The sequence below is a fragment of the Nestor notabilis genome, unplaced genomic scaffold (assembly GCF_000696875.1).
Source record: "Nestor notabilis isolate BGI_N333 unplaced genomic scaffold, ASM69687v1 scaffold18220, whole genome shotgun sequence".
In the NCBI taxonomy this organism is placed as follows: Eukaryota; Metazoa; Chordata; class Aves; order Psittaciformes; family Psittacidae; genus Nestor; species Nestor notabilis.
This window is the reverse complement of record NW_009911204.1, coordinates 25,894-51,255: the sequence shown is the minus strand read 5'-3', so window position 1 is coordinate 51,255 and position 25,362 is coordinate 25,894. Positions and strand designations below refer to the sequence as shown.

The 25,362-nt window shown below is 51.9% G+C and overlaps 1 protein-coding gene across 1 annotated transcript in view; it reads left to right on the top strand.

Annotated features, from left to right (window-relative positions):
• Positions 1 to 4,018: 4,018 nt before the first annotated feature.
• Positions 4,019 to 25,362, top strand: part of LOC104405054 (uncharacterized protein C15orf52 homolog) — a gene marked incomplete at its 5' end in the record, with an annotated part of 34,034 nt that continues 12,690 nt past the window's right edge. Inside the window, 6 exons of the mRNA XM_010013650.1 lie at positions 4,019 to 4,132; positions 5,674 to 5,778; positions 6,453 to 6,515; positions 6,908 to 7,072; positions 15,753 to 15,902; positions 24,945 to 25,019. Of these exons, the coding sequence (XP_010011952.1) occupies positions 4,019 to 4,132; positions 5,674 to 5,778; positions 6,453 to 6,515; positions 6,908 to 7,072; positions 15,753 to 15,902; positions 24,945 to 25,019 (672 nt within the window). The remainder of the gene's footprint in view (positions 4,133 to 5,673; positions 5,779 to 6,452; positions 6,516 to 6,907; positions 7,073 to 15,752; positions 15,903 to 24,944; positions 25,020 to 25,362) is intronic.

The window sequence follows — 25,362 nt, the reverse complement described above, 5'->3', positions numbered from 1 at the left end:
CACTTTGCTATCAGGAGGCGTCGGGCTCGGCTGCTTTCAAAGCCATCGCACGTTTGTGCTGCCAAAGCCATTTATAACCCTCCTGTCGCTGGGACATACGGGCACCTTGGCTCCCCGGAAGGGCTTTACTCTGGGGAGGGCACAGGGTGGCCACTTCTCACCCCGAGCATCAGCTCCAGCCTGGGCTGGGGTGGCGGGTTGGTTCCAGAAGCAGAGGACAGGGCACGTCCCTGTTATCAGCTGGCTCAGAGCGGTGGCAGCGGGTGAGCAAACGCTGACTTGGCTGAACCATACAATGGGTGATCCCCCGGGAGCTGCTGCATGGTGCTGCTGCAGGCAGAGGGGCTGCTTGTAGCCCTGGGTGCACGGGCAAGGGACCACCCCTCATCCACAGCTCCCAGTGTCTGCTAAACAGATCGTGCACAGAGAAACACCTCAATGTCTTCATTAATAAAGGGGAGGAGAAGTGCTGAACAGCAGCAAAACTTCCCTTGCAGTGACTGGTTTCCAGCTGGAGATGGAAAGACCTCCCTCCCCCTGCACGAGCTGTGTTGCAGCGTAGACAAAACGCTGACAAATGTGCAGCCCTGTGTGTTGAGAACAATCTGACGGGTCTGTTCCATCGTTTGCCTTTGGGAAGAGCAGAGCACAAATACAGTCTCTGCAGGAACTGTTAAATCCCTCCTGAGCCCGCAGCTCTGTCAGTGCTCCTTCAAAGGAATCTGAAGATGAAAGGGGTGTGTTTGAGGCCATGCACCGCTTTGATCCCACCCTCAAGCAGGCAACACCCCAGCACTGAGCAAACAGCAAACCTGCCAATTTAGTGCTCACAGAATAGCTTCTGTTCAGGTAAACACTGAATTCAGCTTTCATCAGCCTTGCAAAGAGGCCATGGAAGTGCATCCACCCTTGTGCACAATCCACTCACTTGTCGTGTACCCCAGTGATTGATGGCAATGGGAAAATCCCATCGTCCAGCAGAATGTGTGGTGGTTGGAATGTCCTTGATGTCCCACCTGAACACAGATGTGTGCCTGTGTCCTGCAGAGCAGCCCTCAGCAAGGGCTATCATTAAATACCCCTCACTGGGGACACGAGGGAAGATGAGCTTGTGAAGGATCTGGTTCCTCTGCCTTTCCCCTCTCTGGCTGCTGACATCCTCTGTGATGGTATCACATTTGCAACCTTCAGGCCCTTTTCTCCAAAGAACATGATCTAGGCAGACTTCTCCCCCATCCGTGGCCTTATTCTGTGCAGATCAAGCTCAGATCAGAGCCGACATGTGGTTTAGCTTTGGGGTTTTTCATGTAAAGCCCTGGAAGTGTGGCTGCCCCATCCCTGGCAGTGTTCAAGGCCAGGTTGGACACAGGGGCTTGGAGCAACCTGCTCTAGTGGAAGGTGTCCCTGCCCGGGGCAGGGGTTGGAGCTGGAGGAGCTTTAAGTTCCCTTCAACACAAACTGGGCTGGGATCCCATGAAAGGCAGGGCCAGCATTGTAGGGGTGTGCAGTGGCTCAGCAGCTGGATCCCTTCCTTGGAGGGGCCATGCACACAGCGGACAGTTTGCAGCCCTGCTTCCCAGGAGCCTGTGACACTTTGGGAAGAGCAGCGATGCCGACCCCAGTGAATCCCCACACAGTACCTGGAAGTAGTTTCTGAAGGGGCAGTTAGTCAAAATTACCCACATTCCTCCTTGGTGTCCATCTCCCAGGAAGCTGAGCAGCGTCCCATGTTAGGAGGTAGTTCCTGCACCTCATCTAAAATCTTGTGCTTTCACCTGGGCAGGATATTTCCATCCTGGAAAATGCTACATGACACACAAGTAATTGAAGGTCAGGTTCCCAACCCCTTAATTCCATCTCGTTTGAGGTACTGGCACATTGAACACAGACATCTTCAGGGGGCTGGAACCCCTGTGCTTCACTGGATGGAGCTCACAAAGGTAGCTGGGAACATGGAGCAGTCAAAGGCTTTCCCTCCCCCTGGGCTACAGCTTCTGTGGTTTCACTCTTTGCCTTCAAGCCTTAGGCTTCTCACTGCATCTTTGCTCTGCTTAAGAAGGGCTGGTTTGACAGTGCCCCTCCATCCCCTCCTCCAGACCTCTGCTGCTCCCGTTTCCCTCTGGTGACCCCATTAGGACCAGGCAAAAGGCAACTGAGGTCTCCAGGAGAAACCCTCCCTTCCCAGGAGAAGAGCCTTGTGAGCCCCTTGGCTACTGCTCAAGGTTGGCTCCTGGCTCACCCAGTGCATGGCGGGTGTCAGACCTGATCCCATGTCCCCAGATGCCACTGCTGGCTCCTGGTGGATCTGTCCATAAGGAGGTCACAGCTGCTGTGTCATGATTAATGAGGGAAAACCCCTCCTGCCTGTGCAGAAGCTCTTCCCAGCACTGAATGCACTGGATTCAATGGATGGATGGAGGATGCCGCAGGGATTTAGCCCTTGGGATGGGCACGGCGGGAGCAGAAGTGCTCACTCACAGGGGTGTGGTGGTGATTTGCTCCCGTGGAAACAAGGAAACCGACAGTTCTCTTGAGGGTCTTGGTGATTTTATGAGGAATTTGATGGGAAGCCAATAGGGATGGGCAAAAAAACATGCCTTGCCCATGCGTTGTGAGCAAAACCACTTTCCTGTTTCAAGGAATTTCAATCCATTTTATTTGCCAATTAACCATCAGTTAATGTGGAACAGTCACAACTTCCCTGGGCAGCCTATTCCCAGAGAGTCATGAGGTGCTGGCACAGGGTGCCCAGAGGAGCTGTGGCTGCCCCATCCCTGGCAGTGTTCAAGGCCAGGTTGGACACAGGGGCTTGGAGCAACCTGCTCTAGCGGAAGGTGTCCCTGCCCGGGGCAGGGGTTGGAGCTGGAGGAGCTTAAAGGTCTCCTCCAACCACTCTGGGATTCTATGATAACGCGCCAAATGGAGCAAACACCCTCTTTTTACACCTTCATAGCTCCAGGGTGAGGATGGGCCTGGGCTGCTCAGTGCCCCAGGGGAGGCAATGCTGGCCCCAGAGGACATTGGCACACAAACCTCTTCACCAGCCATGGGGGACCATCAGAATGCCTCTCCACCACACACTGGCTGTTGCCACCTCACACGGAGACAACCCGCAGGATCAACATCTAGCTATAGCCAGCTGGGTGACACTTCCATTCCGTTTGCATCTGGATTCCTCCAGACTTGCTGGCTCTGTGGGCAATACGCATCGTGCCAGCAGCTGGATTTGCTGCAGTGCTCCTGCAGAGGCACTGCTCAGCACCCAGCGCTGAAGGCAGCAGCTGGGGGTAACCTGCTGGTGTTCACAGTTGAGATGTTAGCAAAACAGCCTGCTCAGATTTGGGGTGCCTTTCCTCCCCTCCTCTGCCTCACTTCATCTTGCCCAGCCCTCTGTGTGAGTGAAGGGGAGGGAACATGAGCTCTCTGCCTCATGCCGATGCCAGCCTGATAAGGACAGCACAAAACCACTGTGTAAAAATAAACCTGTAGTGCCTTGGAGAGCTCAGCCTTGCCCCTTGCTCCTCATGTGAGCACCAGGCAGAGCCTGGACGCTGTGGATCAGCTGCTGCAGTGAGGCCATGCTCATCAGCATTAATCTTCACTAGGCACTGCTGTCACTGGCATTGAACAGCCCCAGTTTGTTATTCCCTGTGGTAACAAGGTGCTGGCTGAAAGTAAATGTGATAGTGAGAGCACCTGAACCAGCAGCAGGGAGAGGTGGTGGTACTGCATGCAGCCAAGCAGTGTGTTAACGCTGGAGCCTACTGACAGCCATCAAAGTAGGACATCAGCTTTTTGCTCTCAGTACCTCATTGCTGACCAAAAATGGTAAGAAAAGAGAAGGTCAGTTCTGTGAGGAAGAAGTCACTTTGCAAGATACAGTGGTTTTGTTAATGGAGGATCAAGGGGAGAAATGGTGGGGAAAGACTCCTCCACTGCCCACCCTGCCCAAGCCGGAGGAGCAGGTTTCACCCTCTTGGTGTGATGACTGACAAGAGCTCTCCTGCTCCTGTTGCAGGATGCAGCTGTGGAGGATGCAGTGCTAAGGAAGAAAGAGCAGAAAGATGTTGAACTCGACAAGAAGATCTTGGCCCTGCGGAAGAAGAACGAGGCGCTCATACGAAGGTACCAGGTGAGTCTGCAGGTTCTGGCCTTCCCCAGCTCTGTTCTGGAGTCCTCAGCTCGCAGAGTGAAGGAAATGATGAGCAGTGTTGGGGTGACTCTGTTAAACAGACGACATTTTTACATGGGAAGGCGTTTGGAGTAGGTGGGCAGAGCTCTATTAGCCACAGCTCTGGAACTGCATTGGAAAGCAGGCCCACCAACGCGAGCCTTCTTGCTGCAGCACCTCCTCTCACCCTCCCATCTTCCTCTGTCTGCATCACACTTCCCACCCCTTCACCTCGTATTCCCCTGACTTTCCCCCATCTGTCCTTCCCAGTGTCTCCTGCTTATCCTCTTGGATGCATAGGAGGTTGCATCCTCAATACATTTGGTGGGTTTTCTTCCCTGTTAGGGCAGTGGTATCAGTTGAAGCTTTTCCCTGGCTGTTTTCATGGAGCACAGAGGTCTCCAAAGGAGATTCCATGAAAAAGAAGGAAGATGAAGGCAAATCAGGCTTTAGCAGCCTGCTGGTTTACCCTGCATTACGAGGAAGTACTCCAGCTACACCCCGTGGTTTCTGATCCTGCCTTGGCCAAGAGAGTCTACCCGGTGGCCTGCAGGACACATCCAGCCTGGCTTGTATGAGCTGGTTTGGGTGACACTGCGCTAACCCAGAGCTCTCTCTGGATTTGCTTTGCCTCCTCCATTAATGTCTGCATGTATCAGTACAGGTAGGACAGCCTGGGGGTGCTCCTGGCAGAAGGATTCCCCTTGGCTTATCTGGGATGTTCTCCTGCCTGTGCCCAAGGCCACTTGGTTTTCGGGGCTCTTTAGCACTTGCTGGCTGGGTGGGCAGTCTGGAGTTTGGCAAAGAACCCAAAAGCCCAGAGCACACTTTGTGTGTTGGAGCCAGAGCTGAGGCTGAGTGCTGCCTGCGCAGGGTCTTGCTTAGGAGGCACTTCCCTTGATACCATAGGAGCTATTCTGGACTTTTTCTGGTGGCAGCAGACGATGGGACGTGGTGGAAAGCTCTGGTTGAATGCCACAAGCAGCTGGAGGAGAGGAACTCGTCCTCCTGCACGAAACGCTACCCTGCCACCACTGCTTGGTGAAATGCCTAGAAGCAGCTGCCTCACAGACAGCCAGAGCTCAGTCACCTTCCCTTGGCCACTGATGATGCTCTGGCCCCAGACTGGCACAGGGACCATGGCTCCTTTGCACACCCTCCCTTTCTGCAGGCCTGCTGTGTCTTCCACAGGTCCTATACCTGAACCTCACACTGATCATCTTCCCTGCCTGTCAGGGAGGGACCCCTGTGCCCTGTGCTGAGACCACAGTGGATGCTCTGAGTCAACAAGAGATTTACTAAGATGCTTGTGGCACAGGGACAGGTAAAGCAGGTCACAGCTGCATGTGGCCCCTTCCAAGGGCACACAAATGGGACACAGGTTGATCCACTCCCTCTTAGAGGTGGAGGTGGATCCACTTAGGGGAAATCCTGAGCAGGAAAAGGCACAGCATCTGTAGACATGCAGAAAGGCTGATGATAAGGATGTATGTGTGTTTCAGGAAATAGAAGAGGACAAAAAGCGAGCTGAGCAGGAGGGAATGGCTGTTACCTCCAGGAGGCCCAAGCAGGATGGACTCACTATTACCATCACCAAAGCTCACAACGTAAGTGCTGCCTCTGTCACCACGGGCCAGCTCTCACTCCAGTGGCATTTCTGAAAGAACCACAGCAAAGCTCCTCCAGGCATAGGACAGAGCTCCTGGAGCCTTGCAGAAGGATGGGAAACCTCTGCAGAGGTGTGTGCTCGGAGTGGTTTTAGCTGATGCACACGAGCTTCCAGCCATGCCCAGGCACCTGCACCCAAGCACACGGAATTCACATGCAACTGAAGAAGTGTGTGAACAGGCCCTGGATGGGTCCCTGGTGTCAGCATCCCTGCAAACACATAGGCAGAGCATATGAGGTGTATGTGCGTCACTGGAGGCGTATGCCTCTGGGAATGCTTGTAGGCTGGGCAAGGTCATGGTCTCCAAGCAGCCCTTGGTTGCTGTGGGTCCCAGGCTTCCTTCCCAGCTGGGCAAACCTGTGTCTGCCCAACCCTGCCCACCCCTCCTGGCAGCGTGGGGCTTGGTAACCAGGGCACCACGCAGCAGCCCTGCTTTAACCCCCTCTGCCAGAGCTGGTGTGGAGCTCGCTGAGGCAGCCCACCCTCCATCCACGCAGCATTCCTGGGTCCTGGATCCTGGATCCAGGCGAGCACGGTGCTCATGTCTCAGCCATGCCCTGGCCCTGCCTCTCTCCAGAGGTGCACTGTTGCACACATTTTTCTCTCATACAGGACCTGAAAGATGCAATTACCCAGACTGAACACTATGGACAAGATAGCCCAGCCCTCTCGATGGTGAGCACCACCCTCAGGAGCCATCCCCTTGGCTTCCAAGGCCGTCTCCATCAAGACTTGGGCTTTCCCGATCTAACTCAGCTGCAGAAAGAGATGAGGATGACATTTGTTTCCTATAACTCTGGCATTTTAGTCTGAAATGTCAGATTTGTAAGTGCAAAGGATTTTGCAGTCCCACTGTAACTGTGGGTTTTGGTGCTGAGCAGACAAGGAGCCCCTTGTTCCCTAAGGAATGTCACGGCACCGCGCCAGGCGCGGGAAGCTTCCTCGGGGCAAGGCTGCCTTGGCTGAAGCTGGGCTCCCCATGTGTGTGCAGGTGTGTTTGGGGAAGGGAATCCCATCACTGAGCCAAGGGGCCTGGGTTTCCTAATGGCAATGATTTCATTTTCCAGGATAAAAGGGTGGTGAGTGAGAAATGGGGGAGCCCCTGCACTACGAGCCCTGCGTTCGGCATTGGCAGTGAGGAAGATGAAGAGGAGGAGGAAGCGGATCATATGTTCACATTCAGGATGGGGAAGAGGATGCAACTGGCTGTCACAATGGACAATAAAGCCAAGGTGAGCAGGGAACAGGATTCCTCTTACACTGCTGTCTCTTGACTTACAAAGCACCTTCTGTTCTGCCTCTCACTCGATCTTGCTGCTCAGCATGTCCCCTGGTGTCACATCTCCAAAGGGAATAATCCCCTTCCCTCTCCCTTTCCCTCATTTCTCAGTCCCTCAGCACAGCCTCAGTTTCCATCTCGAGCTGCCACACGTTTCCCTCCCCATGTCTGGCCCAGGCAGCAGCCCCCAGGCCCTGCTGACCCTCCCCAGTGGCTCCATCCAGCCACGTGCGGCCAGTTCCCTATCGGAGAGATGAGCCACTCATTGCCCTCCTGGGCCACCAGTAGGTTGGTGTGCCTGGAAAGGGGATGGAAGGAAGTGGGAGCTCGGACAGATTTAGCTGCATTACTATTCCCAGGGAGGCAGTGATAAAAACAGCATCATTTCTTCCTGTTACTGTATTCCAGAAAGTCCTAAATGCAGAAGGAAAACCATGGCAGCTGCCAATGTGATGGGCAGAAAATGCAACCCAGTCTGTGCAGACTTGATTAGAAACTGTGTGAAAAGGCAAAAGTAATTGAAAATGCTGCTTCATTTCTTAAATCCCAGAACATCCTGGGCACTAGCCCGTTCCCTGTGGAATCTGTGCATGTAGGATTAATGATCCCAGTGGCAGCTTTGGCATGTCAAGACTTATTTGCCAAGAAGGGTTTGATGAACCTTTGGCAGTTGGTATTTGGCAGCACGTCCCAGGAAGGATGGGCCCATATGAGCTTCACACTCTGGTTTTCTCCACTTGGAGTGAATCTCAGGGCCCTGATCCTGTTCTCACTGCACACAGTGAGTTTAAGCACAGGGATAAATAGGAACAAGGCTCAGAAGTGCCACCTTCTTTGGAAAGATGTGGTGTCTGCATGTGCAGCTCTGTGGGACTCGGGGGAGCCTTGCTGGGACTCTGGGGTGGATGAGACCAGCCCCTGTCGCAGCAGCGCTGGGAAAAGGAAGCGGTGGCAGAAATGGTGCTCCCGTGGGTCCCCTTTGAGGCACAGCAACGTGCTCGGTGCACAAAGCGGGGCTGGTCTGAGCTGAAGGCCAAGCCAAAGACATCCCCCAGGGTACTGAAGCAAACCCCACCCTTCCTGGGGCAGCAGCGCTGGAGCCTGGGCTGTAAACAGGAGGCAGGGAACAATTTCTGCCTCTGAAGCAGCTTGGATCTCTGGTGCTGTGCCTCAAATGCTCTTTCATTGCTGTTTCTCCAGGACCTCGTTACCTTTTCCTTCCACGAACAAATAGGCCACAATGATTGTGCCATTATAAAGCCATTATGTGTTACCTTGAAGGAACTGAATCATCTAGGAAATAATGCACCTTTCAGAATGGTTTTTGAGGAGAAAAGGACTGAGGCCTCTCATTTCCTTTGTTCCAGAGAGATTACCAGTAGCAAGAACATCCCCTTCTAATGACATCTCATTCCAGCACAGCCAAACCCCCTCCTGATGCAAGGGAAAACATCCTGTTTTTTCCTGGAACAGAGGGTACACAGAAATCTCACCATCCTCATTACAGACTGAACTCTGCCAGTGAAATACTCCCAGGTCTCTCATGGCTTTGTAGCTCTGCATGGGCTTCTAGCTGAAGCAATTACATGTGCAGGGTGAGTGACTCTTGCAGGCAGGCCGTGTCCCCTGCAGCTGTTTCCATCTTCTGTAACTCAAATTCAAGTCCTAGATGAGGATTTGTGTTAGCACAAAGCACTGTTGCTGCCTTGAACTCTGTGCCAGTGTTAGTCAGCATGGCCCCTTCACAGACCTCTGGGGTTTTAATGCTGACAACATGGACCTCTATGGAAACTCCCCCTAAGTTCCCTGTTGTATGGGATATATGAATTTCCTTACATTAAGAGCCTTTCACAGGCCTTAGAAGCCCCCCATCGTCTCTGGAGGTGTTGGCACAACCCAGCAGCCTGACTTGATGACGGAGGAAAACTAATTTATAGGTGGATGTTTCATTAGCACCCATCCAGAACCTTCAAATATAGTTCTCAAAATGAATGAGCAGGAAGAGCATGGGACTGCAAAGGGTGAGAGGGGCAAATGAGTGGGATTTTGGACAACACTGTATTGGGGATCATGTGAAGCACAAGCTTATTTGTTGCTGCTGTCCTGTTAAGGCACCAGGGGTAGGTTACTTGCTCCAGCTTCCCAGTAAGCTTCACCAGGTGCCCTTGGAGACACCTGCTTGGTGAATCTGAGGTGACTAAATGGGCCATCAGCATCCTTCCTATGACCATGGCAAGGCTCAAGCGACAGAATTACTGGGCTGTGCCAGAAACCATTTACATTCAACCCTAAATGTCACACATCATTGTACATGAGACGCCCCAAAGGAAAGGCAGCTGGAAAACTGCATAAACTGGACAGGGCTTTCCTTTGTTCCCCCTTGTTCCTCAGATGGGTATTTTGAACAGTACCTCTGCAGTCTGGAGCACGCCTCAGTAATAAGGTGGGAGCTTCTCAGTGCAGTTTGTCAGTGGAGTGCTACAAGGCAGCAGTGCAGGTCTGCTGCCTGCAGCTGAAGAGCTTGTGCCAGAGTCCCAGCCCTCGTGCAGGCACGGAGTGAGCTGGGACAGGCCCTGGGGAGGGGACAGGGTGGCTCGGACAGGCCCTGTGGCTCTTTGGGCCCTGCTCTCTGCTCCTGTTGACTCTGCTTGGAGCTTTCCTCATCTGACATCCCTCACTGTGGGAGCTGGGAACCAAGGACCGGGATTTCCCAACGTGGGACAAGCCAGCTAGGAAATCACTGGTACCACTGCCATAAGAAACAAGGAAAGGAAGACGCATGTTGGTGCATTGAGCAGACTGTGCCTTCGGGTGACACATCTTAGCTCTGTAGGAGCAAGGGAGGGAAGGAAAAGGTATGACATAGAAAAGCTGGTGGTCTCCCAGCCTGTGTGTCTCTATCAGAGCTCTGATTTCCTGTGTCAGCCTCTGAGCCTTCCCTGCCATCTGCTTAGTAAACTGCAGGGTTTAATGGCATTACCAATGTGCCAACCTTCCCACAGAGAGTTTTAACATCTAATGGCCCAAGGAAGGTGCCACCACCACATAAATCCAGTATTTCACATTTCACTAAATGCCATGAGCTTCCCTCCTGCTCATGGCATTTGGGCACAGGGTCCTGTATGTTTGAGTACACTGGTTTTCAGGTAGTGGCTTTGCTGTCACACTCAGGACCCATGTCCCCCCTCAGGAAGGACTTTGTCAGGTTGTAAGTGATGAAGCCATCTTCAAACACACCCACCCTGGCAAGAGATATTTGTGACCATGTTATTTGGGAAAAGGAGGGGCCATCACCACCTGGACACTGAAGAGCTGGAAGGAACAGTTAGAATTAAGGTTTGATGTACAAGTTATGGATTTAGAGCTTGTTATTCCCTTGCTAAGCCACCACTGGGCTTACTTTCTTAATTAAACAACTGTATTAAGTAGAATGTGGAGCACCTCCTATCAGTGCTCTGTTTAGGGCAGAGCAAGCGCAGCTCTCCAGTTCATTACCTAACCTAGGATTACTGTACATGCCTGCTCAGGGCTTAAAGCACAGAAGTTGCATTGCCTTGAGTGCTTCAAGAAGCTCAGGATTATCCCTGCAGCAAAGACACTTCCTGGGAATAATAACCATTGAAGAACAAAGTGATGTACAGCTTCAGCACCAAGGTATCCACCAGGCTCAGGCAATTCAGTGGTTCCAAAGCAAAACCACTCCATGTTTCCAGCTTCTGAATCATGCTACAGATGACAGAGCAGGGAGACAGGATAGCACACAGTTACCAGCCTACTCTGCAAGGTGTAATGTGGCTGGCTGCCTTCAGAGGATGTCAGCAGAGCTCAGCTCTTCCCCACGTATATCACAGTGAGCCAGAACTGGGCCCTGTGCAGGAGGGTCTTGCTTCAGTCGTTCCCCTGATTGCCAAAAGCTTTGCTCTGATGGTGGGAGAGCAGCATCCTGGGGGACTGTGCATGCTGGGGCAAGAGCAGCACCTTCCAGGGGCTGGGGGCTCCTCAGGGACAGCCTCCTGGGCTGCAGGGAGGCAGATGCTGGGGAAAAGAGAGATCCTTTCATAGGAGGTCGCTTTGCAGGTTGCTTTGTCCAGCTGCCCAGATGGCTCTACACAGCCCTTCTCCCCAGAGGACATGAGTGAGGAACAGGGCTTTAGGAGAGGAGAGGCTGGTGTGGGAGAGAAAGCAGAGAGGTGCAGTCCTATATACACCAGTTCCAAACCAGGGAGACTGTACTTGTCCCTGCTGTGACTCCACTGATAGATTTGGGATTAGGTCACAGACCCATGATGTGTAGAGGCTCCAAAAAAGGGCCAAGCACTTCTCTTCCATGTCTTCCGTGCATAATCATAGGATCCCAGAGTGGTTCGGGTTGGAAGGGACCTTAAAGCTCCTCCAGTTCCAACCCCTGCCCCGGGCAGGGACACCTTCCACTAGAGCAGGTTGCTCCAAGCCCCTGTGTCCAACCTGGCCTTGAACACTGCCAGGGATGGGGCAGCCACAGCTTCTCTGGGCACCCTGTGCCAGCGCCTCAGCACAAGACAGAGTTTAGTTTTCCTTGTAAAGGGGAACTGTGAGCACAGACAATGATGCTTATTGCTTCATTGCTTCATCCTTTCTAGCTGTGGAGACAGTTTGAGTGGGAAGGTTCAGGTTTCCAGAGCAGCTGGCAGGGTTTCAGTGTTCACTACCCGTTCATTGTGGTGGGAAATGGCTGTTCATACATCTGGGAGACACACGATTCAGTAGTGTAACTTTCCAAGCTGCTCTATAAGAGGGATCCATTTACATAGTCTTTAAAGGAAGAGTTAAATAAAACTGCATCTCCTTTTATCACAAGGTAGGAGCACCACTTGATACACAGCAACCTCCTAAAGTGACCGTGTTAATACTGTATTTGAGAGCTAGTAGATCATCTCAGCATCACTGCCAGTAGGAATGAGACCAGAGGATGCCCCATGAACCCAGAGGGGATGGCAGGAGAGATCTCAGCTTCAAATCTGTGGTCTGAAATACAAGACAGTCTATTCAAAAGGTTAATTTTAATTCCACCCACATCCATTAACTCTGATTTCCCCTGACATAAAGAGAAACCACATTGGTTTCTTCGACTGCAAGCAGGAATCCTGTGCTGGTCATTCTAATTCCAGTCTGCAGTTACAGTGAAATTTAAGAATAAAACATATTAATCACAAAACATACACAGGATTTGAGACATTCTTTATGCTTTAGAACATTTTGTGTTTGCTAATAGTTCTGGCAGTGGAAATATGTCACCTTTGGACATAATGTGGTTCAGTCACTCAGAAGCAGGTGACACTTAAAAGCCAAGACCTGAGTGCTTGTGAGCTTCAGAGCTGCCTGATCCTGAGTCCTGGTCTGCAGTGCCTGGTTCCACTCAGCTAACAGCCAGAGCTGCAGAAAACAGCCAGATTACTGACTTCATACCTGCATATTAAATTCATTGCTTGCATACATGTGCACACGTGCATGTGGATGCAGCCCACCTATCCCATCTTCTTTATTTAAATGGTCCATAACTGAACCTTCCAAGGTGCTGAGTGCAGCATTTCTCTGACTGCCACTAAGGTGGGGACTGAGAGGTTCAGAGCAGACCTTGCCAGCAGAAGACAAAGCAAAGACAGCCCAGAGTAACCAGTCTTTTCCATGCCCTGCTCCCACTAAGTTGCCCACCCTATTCCATAGCAGGCCACCAGCTTTCTTCAACTGTTTTTGCTGCTAGTGTGTTACCTTCACATCTCCCACTTGTTCCAGCTCCAAGTGAGCTTTGGCTTTCCCAACTCCATCCCTGCTTGCTCAGGTCCTGTTCCCATAATCTTTCTTGAGAGCCTGTCCCTTCCCACTTCCCACACACTCCCTTTTTGCACTGAGGATCAACCAGGAGCAGCCTGCTCAGCCAAGCTGGCCTCTTTCCTCACCTGCTCATTTTCTTGTGCAGCAGGAAGTCCTTCCTTACGTTCCTGTGCGTTGTCCATGGAAATCAATCAGGTCTCCTGGGCTCCTTCCTCCTTCAGGACAGCTTCCTGCAGGATCCTGCCTGCCAGTTCCCTGAACAACTCACCATCTGCTCTCCTGAAGCCCATGGTCTCTAGGCTGCTGCTTGCCTGAATTCCTGCTCTCAGGCTCCTAAAATCCACTGACTTCTGGTCACTGCTGCCAAAGCTGCCTTTGACCATCACATCTTCAGGTCTGAGTTTAGTAATCGGGCAGCCACTACTAAGCTGCAGTAACACAACCACTTGTAAGGCTGTGGCTGCAATGGGATGTGTAACTAAGGACAGTGGTACATGCCCTATTCATGGAGGGGGAGAAAAGCTCAGATTTCAGAGCAGTTCAGATTCTGGTTTGAACTTTCTGGTTTTGCCTACTCTGATAAAACCAAATCCATCTTTAAACAGATACATAGACAAAAACCTTTAAAACAGCTCACACAGCTTATAGGTATGGGGACTTTTCCAGGACACGGATCCTGAATGCAGGTACACAAAATGTCTGGCTATGATGGATGCCCAGACAGTTGTACTCCATAGAAGAGAAGCTGCTGGAGACCTCAGAGCAGCTTCCAGTGTCTGCAGCGGGCTACAAGGATGCTGGAGGGGGATTCTTCATCAGGGACTGTAGCAATAGGACAAGGGGTGATGGGTTCAAACTGAAACAGGGGAAGTTCAAGTTGGAGGTAAGGCAGAAGCTCTTCCCTGTGAGGGTGCTGAGGTGCTGGCACAGGGTGCCCAGAGAAGCTGTGGCTGCCCCATCCCTGGCAGTGTTCAAGGCCAGGTTGGACACAGGGGCTTGGAGCAACCTGTTCTAGTGGAAGGTGTCCCTGCCCGTGGTCTTAAGGTCCTTTCCAACCCAAACCATTCTATATTTAAATGGTTGCCTGTTCTTTCCACTGTCAGATTTTGCTCTCAGGAAGAAGGTCTTGACATCTCCAGGGATGTCCCACAGGTGCTGGTCCTCAGCAGCAGGCAAAGTAGGAGGCGGCATTGACACAAACGTGGAGAACAACACAGAAAGTACTAGAATGGTATGGAAGAGATTGGCAGCAGATCCTTACTGTGAAACACAACATGTGGCTTCACTTAGTTCAAGCAAAGCAGAAATAACAAGGGTCCTACTCAGGGCAGCAAAACTTGTCAGGGGCTACAGCTGAAACCTAAACCCAGAGCTGCGTGTGCTCCGGGAACGCATGAAGGGTTCCCACCATGCCCACCCAGCTCAGGCAGGCAGAACCATCAGCAGCACAGGGACACACTTCTCCTCTCACATGCATCAGACCAACTTGAGCACTGTCTTTGCTGAAAGAGCAGAATGACACAGATGTGAGGGAAGAATAAACAAGAGACTGAAGGTCTGCTGCTGGAAGTGCTCCAGCACCTCCTGAGCCATTTATCATGTGTTAGGAAGCTCGACGACTGGACAAGCCATAAAAAAGCTCTTGCTGACGGAGGCTGTCTGCAGCAAGGCTCCCTCCTCGCTAACATCTGCACCTCTGGCAGAGCCAAGTGAAGATGAGGCTAATGCAAGACATCTTGATGTCATCTGTCATGGCAATTCACTGGTGCTTGCAAGGCTTCCTCACAAACCAGGGGTCAGTGAGTGCTGTTTGTTTTTGAAAGCAACTTCGTAGCAACAGAGAGTTCCCAAGTTTCACTGAGGTTTATTTGGGGATATTGAGCTCCTTTGAAGTCAAGGCTCCAGATGTGTGGAAGTCTAAGGAATGAAACAGAGGAAAATATACCACTCTTTAGAGAGGGAAGCTGCTGGGGTTTGTTCATCCCTGGTAAAGTGGAGCAGAGGAATGGTACAGATAGAGGGAAGAGAAAAAGATCAGTGATAAAGATGGAGATGATTTATGAAGTTGCTCATTTCCTTGTAAGGCAACAATAAAAAGGCACATGATAGAACTGAAAGATGATCCTTTGACATGAGGAGAAGTATGTATTTTTGTACAAAAGATGTGCTCATGTTGTGGAAGTGATGGCTCAGGACACAGCCAGCACCAAACACCATTGCCATAATAAGAACCAGATGGAAATCCGTGCAGTAAAGCCCTGCACTGATACAGACAGCTTGAAATAATACATGAAAGGGGGAAACTGCCCTTGTCCAAGGAGTTTATAGATCACTTTTCTGCACTGTTCCACTGCTGAATAAATCATGGCTATGAAGGTGATAAATTAACAAGTGTTAGTACACTTCAGGGTAGTAACTGCTTTGTGGGCAAGGATGGAGATCTGCAAAGACGGAGCCCTCTAGGCTTCTGCCCCAGTGCAGGCTCACAGTGTACTGGGCCCTGTTGTTTGGTGAGAGCACAACTTCACATTTGTTTCAAAGACACAACTATAAGATGGTTTGCCTGTCTAAAATAAAAGCATCAGTGTTCATGCTGCAAAGCACCTGAGCAGGACAAATCCCACCCTTCCTAGGCTGTGCTCAGCTGAACTTGCCTGTGTAATATGACATATCCCTTGAAGTCGAGTGGCAGCTCTACAAACCAGCCAGGCTGACTCTGCCTGTCTCTCAATCCCATGTGGCTGGGGATGGCCTCTCTCCCGGGAAGGGCACTGCATGGCTGGGCAGGTGGGATTGTCCTTAACTCATCCTGTCCTTCCCAGGGCAAGCGCATCGTCAGTGAGAAGCGCTCCGAGTGCTTCCCAGGCCCCAGCAGAGTGCCAGACCCCGGTGAGGAGGACACGGACCATTTGGTGGCTTTCCGGCGGGGCAGGAGGATGCAGATTGCCATCACCATGGATAACAAGGAAAAGGTAAGTGCACTGCAACGTGTCAGTGGCATCCACTTGTTCTGCTGCCATGAGAAGGGCTGTGGAGACAGATGTGGAGCTGGCCCAGCAACAGGGCGTTGGGAGAGACTGTGTATTAATAGTGTGGAGCTTATCACCATCAAACTCGCTGGCTTATGTCACTGTGAGAGAGTGACACAGGCCTTTCCCTTCTCTCTGATCCTAGCTAGAGCTAGCAGGCTCTTAAACATACTGGATCCATAAGTAATAGCTGTTTTGGGAGGATTGATGACAGCACTGTCAGATATGGGGCATGAATCTCACCTCCTGTCTCTCACCAGTTTCTTTTTGGGGCCATAGAGCAGATTGAGTGAGGAACACTGTCCTCTTGGCTCACTTCAGGACTTAAAAGTTGACAGAGCTGGGCAATATCTGCTTCTGAAGCCAAGTCCTGCTGTGCCTGGCCATAACCTACTGGCTGAGCTGCCCGAACTTTGTTAATCTTTGAAGCATATTTCAAATACTTTTTTGCAAATACCTTCCTCTTTACACACACAAAGGCATGTGATATTTTCCTCTTGGAGAGTTTGCACAGATAAGTTGGAATGCCTGCAGCAAACAGGGTCAGCAAAGACTAGGAAGGAAAACAACACTTAGCGTGGCTGCCAAACACACCCAGGAATGCTGGGAGACCTATGCAGCACCCTCTGTGGGCCAGCAGCCAACCATCTGCTATCTGCTTATGTTAATCTTAGTTTCTGCTCCTCACCAGAGTTTACCTAGGCTCTGAAAGCCCATGTGCTCCTTTCTCATAGCTCTCAAGCACCTCCTTGAATGCCATAAACCTCACATAGGCTGCCTGATTGAACAGCTAGTGTTTGTCTGTTCTCCAGAGGTCCATGGGGCAGATGTCACCTATTTCAGCCTAAGCATCCTTGAGGCTCTCAGATGTAATTCTGTGATGTGCAGAGCAAGCATCTCTGCTTCTGCTCTTGCTGGCCTTGTTTAAATAGTTGTCTCTGAGGCCATCAAGTCTGGGACTGTGCTAGGAGACAGTAGCAGGGCTGCCCAGATTTTGGCTTCAGATCCTGTGCCCCGGTTTAAGTGCATGGAGAGCCCTGGTCATCTCTCCTATACTTTCATTATGGAATGTGAAATTCAAGGCTGATGGTCCGTATATGTGGGTTTGGCCATGCCTTGCACACACTGGCCCTAGAGCTGGTAGAATCAGTATGTACGAGAGCCCAGGCCTACAGCTGCACTGGCTTAGAGCTGCAGCTACCTACACCTTTGTACATGAACCACTGAAGAGGTGATGCTTCAGAGTGTAGCCTGGCAAAGAGGGTGTCCCTAAAGCCCGGCAGATTTGATGCTGTGATTCAGCAGAGGTTGGTGTCCTGGATCGTGCTCCTGCCACTTCCAGCTCCCGCTGTGCTGCCATTCGTTTGAGCTCATTCATTTAAATTCATTTCCATGGAACACAATTACCTCCGTGTAACAGAGCAAGGAGCTCACATGACCCTGACAACCCTCCTTTCCTGTGCATAAATTGTACATAACCACAGTGGTCTCCTTCACACAGCCTGGGCCAGGAGGTAATCCTGATAATCCCCAGGAACACAAGCAACTCTGCTGCTCCTCCTCAGACACCAAAGCTCATTTAAAGCCTTCTCTTGTTTTTAACTTTAATCCAAACCCAGTTGTGCAGTTGGCAGAGGGTAGGAGTGAAGCTCAGGCACTCTTCTAGCAACAGCAGGCTCTGAGGCATGCCTGCTAGGTGCTGGTGTGGCATCCATGGGGAGAGGATTTTGTAGAGTCATTTGGTGCCTTCAGACCTCCCCTGAACAAGAGGAGGATCTCCTGTCAGAGCACAGGAAAGCCACAGAGGCTCCATATAACTCTAGCTAATGAATAACACCGCTGAGGAGCAGTATATACCCTCAGCATTACGTCAGACTGAAAATAAAGATTAGTTTTGCTGAACACTTGGTCTACTGGCTGGAAAGAACCTGGCTCAACAGCAGTCTTGGACTGGCATCGCTGGCAAGACCCGTTTAGTCATAGATAGCATCATGCTTCTTGCTGGCACAGGAAAATTGGGCTGAGCTCGGGAGACTTCCCTGTTCCCAGTGATTTCCCTTGACTGATCGGGCCCTGAGCCATCCCTCACTAATGAAGATATCTTCATATGGGCACTTTGATCATGTAACCTCAAACAACAGCTACAACAGCCACAACCAAACCCAGCTCTCAGCACACCAGCACCTTACAGCGTGTCAACAGGATGTGTCTGTAAGGCAGTTCCATGCTTGGATTTCACAGCCTCCTCTGCCAGCTGCTTTCTTCCATCTGCACTTGGTCAACCTTTTCCTGGGGTCAGTGACAGAAGCAGATGGGGCCTGAAGTGACAGGTCATGTCAGCATCTCAACCTCATGCCAGCTCGGGCTGGTTGAGTCGAGGGAGGTTGGGTCTGGCCACCCTGTCACTCAGCTGCTCCTAAGCTGCACTAAGGATTAGTGTTTGAAACCAGTGCTTCTTTCTTCTCATAGTGACAGTGCTTGAAAAATGGAAACCAGGAAGTCTTTAGACTGGAGCTGAGGAACAATTCCTTCCCCAGAGGGTGCTCAGACATGGGAACAGGCTGCCCAGGGCAGTGCTGGAGTCACCGTCCCTGGAAGCATTCACACGCAATGTAGATGAGGCCCTCAGTGACATGGATTAGTGGTGGCCTTGGCAGTGCTGGGATAAAGTTTGGACTTCATGGTCTTGAAGGTCTTTTCCAATCTGGTTGATTCTGTGATTCTGAGTCTGTCTCAGATGCTTTGCCTCAGAGCAATGAGTTTCTCCAAGGGGTGCTGGCAGACTGCAAAGAGCACATCAGAGTTAGTAACTGCAACTCTGTACAACCTCTGTTAAATAACTTCAGCCTGCAGAAGTGAGCTAGGCTGTTGAATACAGCAAATCATTTTGGGAATGGAAGCCAAAGCCCAGCAGCACTGCTGGGATCACAGCATCCACCAACCCTGGCTGCCCTGGGCATCAGTCGCTGCCACGTAAGCAAGGTTATAGTGTGTGTGGTGACAACAGGCATGTGAGCAATGCTGGGTGGCTCAGCACAGCCTCACTGCAGGGAAAGCGGCAAACAGGGAAGCAGCTGGTAAACAGGGAATCCTGTCCAGTGGCTCTGCAGCCCAGAGCAACCCCAGCACTGCAGCAGAGCTGGGACCTGCCCAGGGCCAGGCACTAACTGGTGTTATCACAGCAGGGTTTGCACTAACACCAAGTGCCTGCAGCAGCAGCCAGCAGCACAGCCTTGGGGAAAGAGCAGAAGACCAGAGAATCACAGAATCCCAGAGTGGTTTGTGCTGGAAGCACCTTAAAGCTCCTCCAGCTCCAACCCCTGCCACGGACAGGGACACCTTCCACTAGAGCAGGATGCTCCAAGCCCCTGTGGCCAACCTGGCCATGAAGGAGGTTGGTACAGGACTCATCCCTCCCCTCCTATACCCACCAAGTTAGGGGCCTCCTCTGCCAGGAGCAATATCTTTCTCCTTGACAGGCTTTTTCTTCCCAAATTCTAATCTTTTTCTGGTTCTGAGTCCATCTAAACTTTATCCCCCACATCTCCAGCCAGGAGCTCCAATGTTAAGGGATGTCCTGTGTGGAAACATCCATCCCTTCTAGTTCTTCACACTTGCCACCTGAGAACTCCACTGGATGTTTCTGCACCAGGGGAAGCAGCACATGGATCATTCTCTTCTCACTTTCCCCAAGCACAAATGATTTTATTGACCCATTTCACATCTCCATCCGCTTAAAGATCCTGACCCCATTTAGACCTGACTTGTGAGGAACCTGTTGTATATTTCTTATCACTCTCATTACCCTCATCTGTCCCTATGTTGTTTTCACTATATTCTTCTAATACAAGAAGACCAGAACATGGTATTCAAGCTGTGGATGTACTCAGGGACATAGCAATGTGTGTGGCTTGTTCTCTATTCTTTTCCTAACAACTGCATGTTCTTTGCTTTATTTCTAAATCATTGAGCTAACATTCTCAGAGAACCAGTCACAAGAACACCAAAATTCCATTCCTGACCAGGAATCATAGTTCATTACTGTGGGTCTGTGTGTAAGAAGGGGCATTTTTCCCCATGTGAGCTATTTTGCATTATTGATACTGAACTTCATCTGTAATTTTTTGGTGCAGGCATTCGATGTCAAGAGATCTTTTGCAGTTCTTTCCTGGCAAATTACATTCTCTGCCCTGGATGATTTAGTGTCATGGGCAAACTGTCATCTCCCTCTTCCTTTTCCAGACCATTTATGAGCATGTTGAGCAGTGCATGTTCCAGTGGCACCCCCCTGCTCATCTTCTCCCATGGAAACTGGTGTTTTCTTGCCACTTGTTCTCTGTCCTTTAGTTAGTTGTTAATCCAAAAGAGAAACTTCATTTTCATCCCCCAATCGATCAGCTACTGGCAGAGCCTGATGGGGTGTCAGTGGTGTTGGCTGATAGCTGTGTGTGAGGGCCTGAGCTGAGACTCCCAGCTCAAGGATTAGCTTTCAGGCTCCCTTATTCCCCACTAACCCCTGGCACTGAGGCCTCGGCTCCACGGGCTGTGAACACTTGCAGGGACGGTGACTCCAGCCCTGCCCTGGGCAGCCTGTTCCAATGCCTGAGCACCCTCTGGGCAAGGAATTGTTCCTCAGCTCCAGCTAAACCTGCCCTGGGGCAGCTTGAGGCCATTTCCTCTTGTCCCATCCCTTGTTCCATCGCTTGGGAGCAGAGCCCAGCCCCCTCCTGGCTCCATCCTCCTGTCAGGCAGTTGCAGAGAGCGATCAGGTCCCCCCTGAGCCTTCTCTTCTCCACACTAAACCCCTCAGGTCCCTCAGCCCTTCCCCATCACACTTGTGCTCCAGGCCCTGCTCCAGCTCCGGTGCCCTTCTCTGGCCCCGCTCCAGCACCTCAATGTCTCTCTTGCAGTGAGGGGCCCAGACCTGACACAGGATCCGAGGTGCAGCCCCACCAGTGCCCAGTGCAGGGAGATTATTTGATGGGCATCCCCCTTATCCTCCATTTTCCTCTGTTTTTATAAAACCCCAAAAGACCCCCATGTGTGCCACCCATGCTGCTCCTCACTAGCACCGTGGTGTCAGTCCCAGCCCACACTGGTACTGGCAGTGCACAGCTCTGGCAGGAGCTGCCAGAGAGGAAATTCAAGTGAAAACTGTTCCCATTATTTCCCTCTCTGACCCCCCCCAGTGCCTTACATTGCCCTGCCACCTTGAAGCCTGTTGCTTTCTACCTCCTCTGTTAGCACAGAGGCCCGGGGGGACCACATTGTCCTGTCTCCTTGCAGAATGAGTTAGCTTGATCCCATCCCTCTACTGATGGAACTCCACACCTCCAGTGCTGCTGCTGGCTTGGAGGTGCCACATCTGGGACCTTTCCTCCCACCTCTGCCTGGCTGCCCCTACCTCTGCACCAGGGCTCCCTCTTCAAGCAGTAATGCCTGATGTTTAGCAGCAGTTTTCCTAACAGCCACTGCGTGCTCTGGCTGTGTTTCAGACTCACTAATACATCAGAGCTGGGAGCCAGCAGCCCAGGACCAGTGGAGCACAATGGTTACTTAGCAGGTTACAAGTCATCTGTAAAACAGACAGCTGATAGGGCTTCAGGGCTTTAAAACTGTCCTTTTATTAACAGAGTTTCCCAGGATGCTGTATCGGAAATGACTTTGTAATCAAGAGACACAGAAGCAGCTCTCAGGAGCTGACACTGATGAGTCTGATCCTGTGCTCGAGTAGGAGAGAAAGCAAACCCATGGCAGGAGAAACACTGGCTTTTACATTGCAGATGGGAGGGGAAGATGAGCAGAAAAGGGGCTGAAAAGTCTTCAGCTCCCTTCAGGCAGCACAATCAGGAGGCAGAGTTTTCAAAGGAGTTGGGAAAAACACCCTCTCATGCACTGGCTTCAGAACTCCTGCCCTGGGAATCCCTGTGTGGGACCTGAGCACTGGAGAACCAGCTCCAAGCTCTTCCAACAATCTCCTCCTGCAGGAGAAATGCCAGTTCTGGTGCTGTCACATGCCTGGAGAAGTGGGTACCAAAAGGTTAATTCGACACATCTCTTGGTACTTTAAAATAAGAACACAGTGAAGTAGCCCCAAGATGTCCAAGCCTGATAAAGCTTTTGCTCTGGAGAACTGTTAGTATAGAACAATCCTCAGCATGGCTGGATAATGGTATCAGCATTGTCACCGCTGCACATTAACATTGGCTGGGTGTATCAGGAAGTCAGACAGACCCAGCATCAGGAAGGATTTGGGATCCCAGGGCTGTGTCCTGGCTGGGAGCAGGCTCTGCACCACCCAGAACCATTCTATGGCTGAGAAACCAAGAAACCTTTGCACGAATCTGAGGATAAACAGACATAATCTCTGTCTGCTTTGGGTTCCTGTTCCCTCCTCACGTCTCTTCCCTGCTGAGCAGGAACAGTTAAACTATGACAGGACAATGTCATTGTCATATTTCATCATTTTGGAGGCGGAGAGGAGGAGGGAGGGGAAAAACATGTTTTGCTTCCCCATGGCCTGGGTGTGTCATAGCAGGCTGACAGCAGCTCTAGGGCAGCACAGAGCCAGCATGAGGATCTGCTCCTGAGCCCGGGCAAGATGTCATGGTTGGATTTAACAATCTTAAAGGTCTTTTCCAACCTGGTTGATTCTGTGAACAGCAGAACTGTCCATGTCAAGTGCACAGCAGCACTCCGGGTAGGAAAGAACAAGATCTTTCTGCTCCTCTCTTTTCCACAGTCCCCTTTGAGCAGCAGAAGTAGAAGCAGACTAAGGACCAAGGCAGCCTGGTTTGGAGTGAGGGGTGTAGAATGGTGGAGACTCGCACCGTGCCCCTGTGACAGAGGGGCTGCTGTGTGCACCCATGAGCTGGCGCCCAAACGGGACAGCCCAAAGCGGGCCACAGGCGCATAGAGGAGCTGCAGCCCGGCCCCAGCTCCTTTCCTGGGTGCAGGCTTGCTCTTTGCTGCTCCTTGGCAGAGGCAGAGCCGAAGCGGAGCTGTGCTGCAGGCAGAGGCTCACACGCTGCTCCCCCCGCGGTTACTCACAGCCTGGCTCCGTGCGCCGGCTCTGCGGATCTTGGACTTCCCGCTTCCCGTCTTCGGGGACACAATCAGGCATTGTAAAGGCTCCAAACTGAATCATGCTTTGCATGAGCTTGAATGAGAAATATGCAGACAAATGAAACAATAAGCACGCCCATGCAGCTCCCTGCCTCAGTTTCTCCATTCATTACGAGCTGTCTTTGGCATTCCCAAGGCAATCAGTGCTCCTTCCCTCCTGCCTCTCCTCCCACACAGGGTTCCGCAGGGACAGAGGGGCTCCAGCTCTTCTGCAGCAGCTGGTTTCTTTGGACTCTTTCTAAATTATGAGTTTCTTTTACAGCTGCTTTACAGACTAAACATCCATCCGCACCTTGCTCCCCAGCCAGCCCCCTCCAGTGAGCAAAGTTCCCAGGTTTCTGCTGTTTGAATATTCTCTAAATAGAATCCCAAACTGGTTTGTGTTGAAGGGCCCTTAAAGCTCCTCCAGCTCCAACCCCTGCCCCGGGCAGGGACACCTTCCACTAGAGCAGGTTGCTCCAAGCCCCTGTGTCCAACCTGGCCTTGAACACTGCCAGGGATGGGGCAGCCACAGCTTCTCTGGGCACCCTGTGCCAGCGCCTCAGCACCCTCCCAGGGAAGAGCTTCTGCCTCAGAGCTCATCTCAGTCTCCCCTCTGGCAGGTTCAAGCCATTCCCCTTGTCCTGTCCCTGCATCCCTTGTCCAAAGCTCCTCTCCAGGTTTCTTGTAGCCCCTTTAGGCACTGGAAGGTCACTGAGAACTCCTAGGACAATGTAGCTAACATCTTCCTTATTATTTCCAAGGATCTGTTTACACCAGCTTCCATTCATGCTGGAGCTATACTAGCTTCCCACCAGTCACACCAGTGAAGCTGTCGTGCGCTGAGTGCACTGCCCAGGAGCACTGGCTCTGTGGTCACACTTCCTACCTGCCCCAGGCTCAGCACATGTGGCCAATCCCCAGAAGACTGTCCCCAGCTCACTCCCTGCCCAATCCTGCCAGGTACATGGGAACAGACTGCAGTGGGATGAGCTGCCTTTGGAGGCTGGGCAGAGCTGGCAGGAATTGGGACTGGTATCCTGATATTGAGGCCGGCATCCTGAGCTTCCCACATCCAGCCCTATAACGCTGGGCTGAACCTGTTATAACGCTGGTCTGAACCTGGGTCTGTCAGAGGGCTGGGGTAACAGTCCTGTCCCAGCCTGGGCTGGCCCTCACCACACCACCGCTTTCTGGAAGGGCTGAGCTGGCGCTTTGTGCTGTGTTTCAGTTGTTTCAGTTCTGCTTGGCAGTGCAGGATGGCACCGCGGCGACCTCAGCCCCCACGCAGCAGCTCACAGGGAGGGCAGCCCGGGGGCTCTGCTGGGCTGCAGCACCAGGGGGCTCTCACTGTGAGGATCACACAAGCCCAGAGCAGAGGCCTCAGCACACAGCCCCAGCCAGGGGGGCTCAGCAGCGTGGGGGACACGCTGCCCACAAGCAGCCCTCCTGGAGGCACCCACCAGTCCTGCCTCGCTAGGGCACGAAGCCTTTCTAAGCTCTTCATGCTGTGCAGGCTGCTCCGTGGTCCCACCCTGGCCTCTGCACGGCTCTGTCCATACAATCAGTGCCATGTCGGGGCAGAGAACTGCCTGGCCCGTGCCCTGCCTCGTGTTTAGTGTCTGTAGGTCATTAAGACAAAGGGGCTGGTTTTCACCTCCTGCCAGGCTAAAGCCAGCAGAAGCCGGGATGGACCCCAGTGGAAGGGCATTGTGTTTGACATGTCTTTACCATGTTGACCAGAAACCAATCTTTCCTCTCTTTCTGACCTTTTCAGGGCAGCTCTTACATATTCTAGTGGGCACAGGGTCAGGCACTGACACCCCTGCCAGGAGGCCTTGCTTAATCCTTGATATAATCCTTGTGTCTGTGTTCTTGCAGGCAGAGGAGAGGAGAACAGCAGAGAAGAGGAGATCAGACAGTGACAGAGGCCCAGAAAGTGAGCACAGGCAGAAGGTGAGGGGGGGGGCCGTGTCTCTTGGGCGGGGGGGGCATGTTTTGGAAGAGAAAACCAGTAGGATGTGCCTCCCCACCAGTAAGAGCTGCCTCAACTGTAAAGGAAGTGCTCGGATGTGGTGCTCACTGTTCAGCCCCCTCATCCAAAGCTTTGCTGAGCAGCTGACGCCCCTGATGACAGGCTGAGATTGCTGGGCTGGGTCAGCCTGGAGAAGAGAAGGCTCCAGGAAGACCTCAGAGCAGCTCCAGTGCCTAAAGGGGCTCCAGGAAACCTGGAGAGGGACTTTGGACAAGGGATGGAGGGACAGGACAAGGGGAATGGCTTGAACCTGCCAGAGGGGAG